Genomic DNA, 10083 nt, shown 5'->3' on the forward strand with positions numbered 1-10083 from the left:
AAAGAGTGTTATTTGAAAATACTGTACTAAGTTCATGGTTATCTTACCTGTGATGTGTCCATTGTGCTCCTTGAGTTCATGAGCTTTCACCCACTGGCTCCCGTTCTTTTTATAGATGTGAACTTCGTGATTATTGGGGCTAAGGGCAATCTCTGGAGAAAAAAGTCAATAGTTAACACTTGCACTTGAAACTGCCACACAAGAAAGGGATATGTTACAGTTGGGATTGAAAAAGTAGAGTGAAGCTTGACCAGGGTGGCTCAGTGGTTGAGCATCAACCTATGACCCAGGAGGTCTCAGTTCAATTCCCAGTCAGAGCACATGCCTGGGTTTTGGGCTCAATCCCCAAAAGGGAGAATGCAGGAGGTAGCCAATCAATGATTCTCTATCATCATTGATGTTTGTATATCTTTCCCTCTCCCTTCCTCTCTGAAATCAATAAAAATATATTAAAAAAAAGAAAAACTAAATTTAACCATTCACTTTATCAGAGACATATACAATTGTCAAGGATTCTAATCAGTAAGAAATAAATGATGTTCCTATATTTAGTTGATATACAGTTGACCCTTGAACAACACAGGTTTGAACTGCACAAGTTCAATTATATGTGCTTTTTTTTTTTTTCTTCAATAAATACAGTGGCCCTCTGTGTCCATGTGGTTCTCCCATGGATTCAATTGTCGCTGACAGAAAACATTATTTTCCATCTGCAGTTGGGAATCTGTGGATGTGGACGGCAGACTATGCCACTTTATATGAGGGACTTCAGCATCCTCGGATTTGAGTCTCCAAGGGAGATACCAGAACCACTGGCCCTCACACACGAAGGGTTAACTATAGTTATGTTTTTGAGGAATCAAAACTTATACATGAATTTTCAACTGCAGGGGGGAAGGGGGAGGGTCAGTGCCCCAAACCTTGCATTGTTCAAGAGGCAATTATAATTTTAGCCTGAAGTAAAGATATTTGACATTTTAGCTCACCTGTACAACATTATTAGTAACAAATATTTAATTTCTGTTAGACTTTCTGAAATGCTGAAAATAGCACAGAGGCTCTTATTACTGCTATCATGGACTCATGCTAGAACCATCATAGTTTATAAAAAACCCCAAAAACTTGATTCTGCTGGTAAACTATAACAAAGTTTTCCTTTAAATAAAGCCATTATAAATCACAAAATAAAATTATGTTTTCAAGGGAAATCTCTTGGACCAATCCAAGATAATAAGAATATACATATCACCCTAGCTGGTTTTGCTCAGTGGATAGAGCGCTGGCCTGTGGATTTAAGAGTCCTGGGTTTGATTCCAGTCAAGGACACATGTCTGGGTAGTGGGCTTGATCCCCAGTAGGGGGTGTGCAGGAGGCAGCCGATCAATGATTCTCATCATTGATGTTTCTCTCTCCCTCTCCCTTTTTTTCTGAAATCAGTAAAGATATATTTTTAAAAAAATCCTAATTTTAATTTTAAGAAGTAAAATTTTTTAATGGATCATCTATAATGTGAAAAAACAAAATAAGTTTTAAAAAATTAACACATAGATATGTATATCCTCTTTTTTTTTCAGAGAGGAAGAGAGAAGGAGAGACAGAAACAGCAATGAATGAGGAGAATCACTGATTGGCTGTCTTCTGCATGCCCCCTACTGGGGATCGAGCCCAGAACCTGGGCATGTGCCCTTGACCAGAACTGAACCCGGACCCTTCAGTCCTCAGGCCAACACTCTATCCACTGATCCAAACCAGCCAGGGCTAAAATTAGGATCTTTGAAATGTTAGGTCAATTTTTTAATAGTTTTTCCATCTATTATGTCACCTATCCTCAACTCGTTAGGAAAGCTACATCTGTCTTGCAGATAAATTGTGGAACTGGGTAAATACCTAGCTCTAAAATCCTAAGACTGCCAATGCTTTCTGGAAAAGTTATATACTTCTCTAAATTTCTAGGGATTTCAAAAGCCAAATCTAGCCCTAGCCGGTTTGGCTCGGTGGATAGAGCGTTGGCCTGCGGACTGAAAGGTCCCAGGTTCAATTCCCGCCAAGGGCACATGCCTGGGTTGTGGGCTCGAACCCCCACATCGGGGAGCATGCAGGAAGTGGCCAATCGGTGATTCTCATCATTGATGTTTCTACCTCACTATCACTTTCCCTTCCTCTCTGAAATCAATAAAGACATATTTAAAAAAAAAAAAAGCCAAATCTAAAGTTAAACCTGAAAAATGTTATAAATTTCAAATTATAATTTGGCATAACAAAAGTGTGACTTAATATATTGAATTTATAAAGTAATTTAAATGAGGACAATAACAATTTGTATTTTTGTTAAAAACTAGAGGTCCAGTACACAAAGTTTGTGCACTGGGGGTGGGGATTGGGGTGGGGTTGGTGGGAAAGGTTGTCTCTCAGCCCGGCCTGGGCCTCTTGCAGTCTGGGAACCCTTGGGGGATGTCCGCCTGCTGGCAGAATGGGCCTAAGCCAGCAGGCAGACATCCCTCTCACAGTCTAGGACCCCTCACTCCTTACCGCCTGCCTGCTTGCTGCTCCTTAGCGCTGTTGTGGAGGCAGGGGAGGCTCCTACCACCGCCACTGTGCTTGCCAGCCATGAACCTGGCTTCTGGCTGAGCAGCACTCCCCCTGTGGGAGCACACTCACCACCAGGAGGCAGCTCCTGCATTGAGCGTCTGCCCACTGGTGGTCAGTGTGCATCATAGCAAATGGTTGTTCTGCCTTAACAGGCACTTAGGCTTTTATTAGATAGGACTAGAGGCCCGGTGCACAAAAATTTGTGCACTCGGGGCTAGGGGGTCCCTCAGCCTGGCCTGTACCCTCTCGCAGTCTGGGACCCCTCGGAGGTGACCACTGCTGGTTTAGGCCTGCTCACCGGGGGATTGGGCCTAAGCTGGCAATCAGACATCCCTCTAGCAGCCCGGCAGCCCTCGGGGGATGCCCACTTGCCAGCAGGGAGCAGACCTAAGCTGCAGTTGGACATCTTTAGTGCTGCTGAGGAGGCAGGAGAGGCTCCCACCACCACTGCTGTACTGGCAGCCATCAGCCTGGCTTGTGGAGAAGATTTTACAAATCATATACCTCATAAGGGTTTGTATCCAGATTATATAGAGAACTCTTACAATTCAACAATAATAAGACAATCCAATTTAAAAAATGGGGAAAGGATCTGCATATACATTTCTCCAAAGAAGATATACAAAAAGCCAATAAGTGGGCATACATACTCCTTTATACCCACTAGGATAATAGTGCGTATAGGGCTGTAATAAAAAACACAGATAATAGCATGTGTTGATGAGGACGTAGAGAAAATGGAACCTTCATATGCTGCTAATGAGACTATAAATTGGTGTGGCCACTTTGGAAAATGGTCTGGCAGTTTCTCAAAATGTTCAATATAATTACCATATGACCTGGCAATTCAACTCCTAGGTATATACTCAAGAGAAGTGAAAACATATGTCCACATAAAAGCTTGTATGTGAATGTTCACAGCAGCAATAGTCACAACAGCCAAAAAGTTGAAACAACCCAAATATCCACCAACAAATAAACTAAATGAGGTATGTCTATAAAATATAAAAAGGAATGAAGCTGATACGTGCTACAAAATGGATAAATCTTGAAAACATTGTGCTCAGTGAAAGAAGCCAGATGTATGTGTTCAGTGAAAGAACCACAAATTATATGATTTCACTTATAAAAACTGTCCAGAATAGGCAAATCCATAGAGACAGAAAGTAGATTAGTAGTTACCTACAATTAGAAGTTTTGAGGAAGACTGGAAGTGACTGTTAATGGGTATAGAGCTTCTTTTTGGAGTGATGAAAATATTCTAAAATTAGATAGTGATGACTGTTGCATAACTCTGTGAATATACTAAAATCACTAAATTGTATTCTTTAAAAGGATGAATTTTATGTTATGTGAACTCTATCTTAATAAAGCTCTTATTTTTTAAAAAGATTGAATAAAATTCAATTTTTAAAATAACTCATGGGCCTAACAGTACACTTCTGTTTCTAAATTTTTTTTGTTCATTCTCTTTGTCATATTACCTGTCACTCTGCTTGCTTTACATGCCTACTTCTCAGAGTCTTCTCCATCCCTTTCTAGTTTGCTGGAGCTAGAAAACTAGAAACTCAAGCTTGTTATGAATAATACTAGAGGCTCTGTGCACGAATTCGTATATGGCTGGGGTCCGGCTGGCCTGCCCCATGGGGGACATTGGGGCCGGGGCAGTGGGGGGGAGGGGATTCGAGAGGTTGGCTGGCCAGCCCGACCCCGATTGGGGTGGGGAGGGGCCGATTGGGGGCAGGGCCGTCTGGGAGGAGGGGCTGAGGGCGGGTGGAGGAGGTGCCCGATAGGGCTGGTTGGCCACCGCAGTGCGTGTCATAGCGACCAGTCGTCTGGCTTTACTATCTATATATTAAGTATATAGATAGTAAATACAAGTTAGTACTGCCCTTCGTATCTCAGGAATAAACCATATGTCTCTGAAACAGCTTATTTCTAGGTCCTAGAATTTTGACTAAATGCTGGGTGAGTGTGGTATTATGGCACAACCATTCCAAACAATGGATTCAAATATGTCTCTGATATAAACTGTCCTCTAGTGCAGCAGTTGCCAACCTTTTGGACCTCGCAGACCACCAGTGGTCCGCAGACCACTGGTTGGTGACCGCTGCTCTAAAGGTTTCCTTAAACCAGTGGTCGCCAGCCTTTTGGACCTCACGGACCACCAGTGGTCCTCGGTCTACCAGTTGGCGACCGCTGCTCTAGTGGTATAGTAAAAAAAGTGGACAAGGAGCCAGAAGGCTTGGGTGCTAGCAAGGGCTCTAACATTAACTTGGTGTGTAATCACTGGAAAGTCCAACACTTTAGGCCTCAGTTTCAGTATGTGCAAATCAAAGGACTGACCCAGTTCCCTTCTGAACCTTTTCACATATGACAATAATATATATGATCACTAAAAATACCTACATCTAAAAGTATCAAAGGTACCAAAATAAAGACACAAAGTTAATAGCATACTTACGGGTACGGTCCCTGTTCCAGGCATGACAGGTGATTGGCTCTAGTAAAAATTGATGCAGGGACATTATTCTTAGTGGTTTCAAAGGATCGAAAGCTGCAAGGACAACAACAAAGAAAGCATTTAAAATGACAGGCAACCAATATTTAAATTGTCTGGGGATCTTGAAATGTTTGGGAATAAATAAAACATTATTCTCCCATTAAAAAAGAATCTCAATGTCAAAACTTAACCATTTAAACACAACTAGTATTGTAACCACTAATATATAATTTATTCTGTCAAGGGTCATCCAGGGACATTAAAACCATGGGTTAAAAGATTGTTGGGGTACAGAATATTCAGACAGTCTCAAGTGATCATCCTACAGATTACTTACTAATTACAAAGGGAAAAACATGCTATTACAATAAAAAAATCTGGCAGTTACCACTTTAACTGAACGATCACATTTAGTATCATAAACAGTGAACCGATATAATCTGAGGACCTCCTGATGGGAGGCAACATGACGTGCACATCATCATTTATAAGTAGTGACCACTTAATGTATCACCCAGACCAGAATACTTTTAAGAGAGCAAAAAGAGCCCAGCCGACGTGGCTCAGTGGTTGAGCATCTACCTATGAACCAGGAGGTCACGGTTCAATTCCAGGTCATGCCTGGGTTTTGGGTTTGAGCCCCAGTGTGGGGTGTGCAGGTGGCAGCTAGTCAATGATTCTTTGTCATCATTGATGTTTCCATCTCTCTCTCCCTCTCCCTGTCTCTGTCTCTGTCTCCCTCCCTCTCAGAAATAAATAAAAATATATTTAAAAAAAGAGAGAGCAAAAAGGGGCACTATTAATAATTATGCTGTGATAACAGGTCACAGGACTATCCTGGAGTAACCTGGTAATATGGCCAACCTAGCAATGAAGTATTTATGCAAAATATATTTACTCTAATAAAAATCCAGACTCAATTTCCAGTTTATAGAAAAGAAAAAGAATTAGTTAAAGAACATAAAAGGGAAATAAACAGTTAAAACCAGAGTGTGTGCAATATTATAAAACAACTGGTCTGGACTATTAAAAAGAGATAAGTTGGGGTGAGGACTATTTTAATTAAAAGAACTACGAAAATCAAAATTGATATGTGAAACTTGATTGTAATCTGTATTTTTAAAATAGCCACAAAGGACATTGTGTAATAGAGTAAATTTGAATTTGGGCTCATATATGTAACAATACAGAATTATTTTCAATTTCTTAACTATAATGATTTGCCCTTAGGTAGGATAATGTCCTAACTCTCAGACGATAAAGATGATGAAGTGTCATGATGTTCTCTGTTATTTTCAGTCCTTCAGTACATGTAGATATATAAAGAGCATACGTGGCAAACGTTAACAACTGGTGAATCCACGCTAAGAGTATACAAGTATTTGTTATATTACTCTCTAACTTTTTATTGTAACTAAATGAAAAGCAGGAATCTGTGAAATATCACTAAATTAAAAACCAAATAAAATTCTCTATTTTATAGGCACCCAAATCTAGATCCACTGAAAAAGCAACCATTACCTGAAATAGGAGAAATTTTTTCAAAAAGCACCCCATTTTATAATTTCTAAGAGGCACTCTCACAACATTCTGAAGTTTCAATACACTTTTAAGTACAAGTCAAATTAACCTAAGGTGGAGACTGAAATGTGAAATAGGAATTCTGATGTAAGTAGGAAATAAAAGCAAGGGCCAAGAAGGTTGTGAACAAAGTTGAGCAGACAAAGCAGAAGTTAATTTCAGTGGAAAGCAGAAAAAATGTCTCTGCTAATTGTTGTAAAGAAACCCAAAGGTCAAAAAGAGATAAGTGTACCCTTAAATAAAACATTCGATAGCTTGAACTGACAGAGATGTCAGTGTTTCACGTTTTATTCCAAGTGTGAAGATGGTTAGGACATTAATTTTTTACTTTTGCGTGTTCTAGAAAGCAAATTGCAATTCACAAATACAGAAAAAACCTCTAATAGGAAATTAAAGCAATTAAAAAAATTCAAATGAGACTGCTAATTTTTTTAAAAAATAAATGTTCATCTCTCTCTTTCTCCCCCAATTTTTTTTGGAGGCAACCAAAATTTTGGTGGCCTTGTTTCCACAAGGCTTAAAAAAAAAAAATTATGTTCAGCCCTGGCCAGATGATTAGAGCGCTGTCCAGTGTACCAAAAGGTTCTGGGTTTGGTTCCTGGTCAGGGCACAAATCTAGGTTGCAGGTTGGATCCCTAGTTGGGGTGCATATGGGAGACAACCAATCGATGCTTCTTTCTCATACTGATGCTTTTCTCTCCCATTTCCTCTTTCTAAAATCAATGAACATATCCTCAGGTGAGGATAAAACAAAACAAAACACCTTTCTGACTCACTGATGAGTCTCTTTATCTCTGACATCAGATGCTGACCCATCACAACAGGTTTTACTCACAGTTACTAAAAATAACATGTAGTGTTACAAATATCTCCTTAATTAAAAGCACTTTAGTTTATAGGTACACTTTATAAGGTAATTTGTTAACTAAAACAAAACTGGTTTTCAAATTAAAAATTTAATGTGAAATCTATATGCAATAAAAGCACATATTTCATGTATAGTTAAAAAAGAACAGTTGCAGACAAAGGCTTTCTCATTCTTCAATTCCTTTTGTAAGTAATGTAGCAAAATGCCTTCAAAAGAGGTAAACATTTACACAATGGCATAATTACTTCTAATAATGCATTTCTAATTTTGTTATTATTATTCAAGAGCCGTATTTGGACACACACTCAGACCTGTAATTCTTTTATAATCATGTGGCTATTTTAAGTCAGTAGGCCAAGACAACAGTCATGTTGGTCAAATTTATAAGGCACCCAGTACATGCAGCCTGTATTCATGAAACTCAGTGAATGGAGCATAATAATAGCTTGGATCTTGTACCAAGATAAAGATAACTTCTGTCATAGGATGATAATTATAATTTCTAAACTGTGATTAGTATTTAAGTGAAATTTTCAAAACCTTTGTCTTCATGAGGGTAGAGAGGAGAAAAAGGGACAGACAAGAAGGTGGTGACATTAAATTTCATAAGCTCCTACTGATGACCTTTCATTGTCCAGCTCTAAGATGATTTATAGTATAATATGATTCCAGGAATTCTCCCTCCCTTCAAACTCCTTTATTTATCATTTTGAGTAGAGTCATTCTGATGTTTGATTAGCCATGGGCTCTGGAGCCAAGGGAACATGGGTTTGAATCTTGCCGTTGACACATACAAGCTATGAGATCTTAGTATCTTTAAACCTTATTTTTTTTTAATCTGCAAAAATGCACATATCACTGGCATGCCAAGGCTGTTGGTAGGAGGATTAAATGAAATAACATGTGAAAGCATGTAGTACAGTACAAAGCCTAACTCAACACAGGTGCTCAGTAAGTAGGTTCCCTTTCTCCCACGGACCCAAGGCTTTGAACCATCCCAAGAAGTACACACCAGTTAGTATCCTCTGAACTTGGCCCTCGAGCTCGAAAGTATCTGTACAGTGGAAACTTCAGTTCCCTGTTCAGAGTCAGTTTTCAAGATTATGATTCATCTAGTTTCTAATTGCTCTCATTACCCAACCCAGCAATACCAGGCACTCCCACAAGGTCACCACACCCTCCACACATTCAGAGACAGGTTCCAATTTTGGGCACCAGCCTCGCCAAGCAGAGCGTTTTGAACTTCTTTATGCAGAATTTGTTTTAGCTCAGGATTAGTCAACTAGATTGGAATACTGCCCCTCTCCCTCCAAGCAGGAGCTTTAATTTTTCCGAGATGAACCCCCTCCTTAAATTGTGGTAAGTAGATGAACTGGCTCCAGAAATTCTCTGAATACTCTGTGATAGGAAGGAGCCAGTAACACCCACTCCCTCACAGGGCAAACACACCCTTCGGCTTTCCTCTCCTTTGTTTTTATATCCCTGAAAAACCCAGAGCCTACATGAAACCAAAAGGTTAGTTAGATAGAACTGATGAAAGAGGACAGAAGTAGGATAACTTAGGTGATGCGCTGAGGTTCATAAAAACTGGGCCCACACCTGCAGCATGAGAACCGAGGGCTTCACAATCACAGTCTAAGTCACAATTGAAGGGCCCACCAGGTTCCCGGCAGCGCCGTAAGTGCCAGGTTGGGGCCAGGAATGTAAGTCAACGTGACACTTTTCTGGACCTAAGTGAGGAGGGAGGGAGGCTGAGAGGAAGGGAAGAAAAACGTGCAAAGAATGCCCAGAAGCAGTGATAATAACTAATATCTTCTGAGCACCTACTCTGGGCCGGAAACTATCCTAAGCAATGTACACAGACAAACTCGCTCGATTCGCCAGAAAGCCCTAAGCACGCGCTTACTGCAGCCGAGGAAACGGGGAGCCGGGATGAGAATTCTGACAGTCGGACCGGAGGGTGGGGCTGTGGCAGGTGCTGCTGCTGCATCAAAGGCTGCGCGGAGCCGATATGTGTCATTCCGACTTCGGGGGCAGCGGCACCCAAGAGGGGGGATCCCAAGGAACTCGGGGAAAGGTTTTCCTAGAATTCAGAAGGGGCTCCAGTAGCGGAAGGATTGAGGGCTGCCCCAGATAGAAGCCAACTGTCCCCGGAGCGCCCACCGCGTGCTAAAGAAAGAAATGAACGGCCCCTCGTGGGACACCGATGAGAGGGAGGTTGTTCCCCTTACAGTACAGTTTTACGGACTGATAAACGGCCACAATAAAGGTGCAAACAGGGCTATGGAAGCACAGGGGAAGGAGCCGTTAATTCTGGCACTGGAGGACGCTTGGAGCTCGCAGATGTCGGGAGAAACGATCTTTATGGAGACCCACGAGCTCCGCAGGTCCCATGGAAAGCGGGGATCCCCTCCGCCCCCCCTCCACCCCTCCGGAGGCCGGGCTGGGAGCCCTGGCCCGCCCTCCGGGCCCCGCGGCCTAAACCTTCGCCTCAACGTCCCCGCGGGTTCAAGCGCGCTGCGAGGCCAGGTAAATGGAGGCT

At 41.4% G+C, this 10083-nt stretch overlaps 1 protein-coding gene across 2 annotated transcripts in view; it reads right to left on the reverse strand.

The window, feature by feature from the left end:
- Positions 1–10083, reverse strand: part of ARPC1A (actin related protein 2/3 complex subunit 1A) — a 39905-nt gene that overhangs the window by 17150 nt on the left and 12672 nt on the right. Inside the window, exons 1-3 of one of the 2 annotated variants that reach the window (XM_015564366.1) lie at positions 9448–9605; positions 5054–5146; positions 48–152 (exon numbers count right to left, since the gene is read on the reverse strand). In XM_015564366.1, coding sequence (XP_015419852.1) covers positions 48–152; positions 5054–5117 — 169 coding nt within the window. In that variant the 5' untranslated portion in view covers positions 5118–5146; positions 9448–9605. Of the gene's footprint in view, positions 1–47; positions 153–5053; positions 5147–9447; positions 9606–10083 lie in introns of those variants that run through there. The other variant, XM_006764365.2, reaches the window with a different exon arrangement.

Source organism: Myotis davidii, unplaced genomic scaffold (genome assembly GCF_000327345.1).
Source record: "Myotis davidii unplaced genomic scaffold, ASM32734v1 scaffold159, whole genome shotgun sequence".
NCBI lineage: Eukaryota > Metazoa > Chordata > Mammalia > Chiroptera > Vespertilionidae > Myotis > Myotis davidii.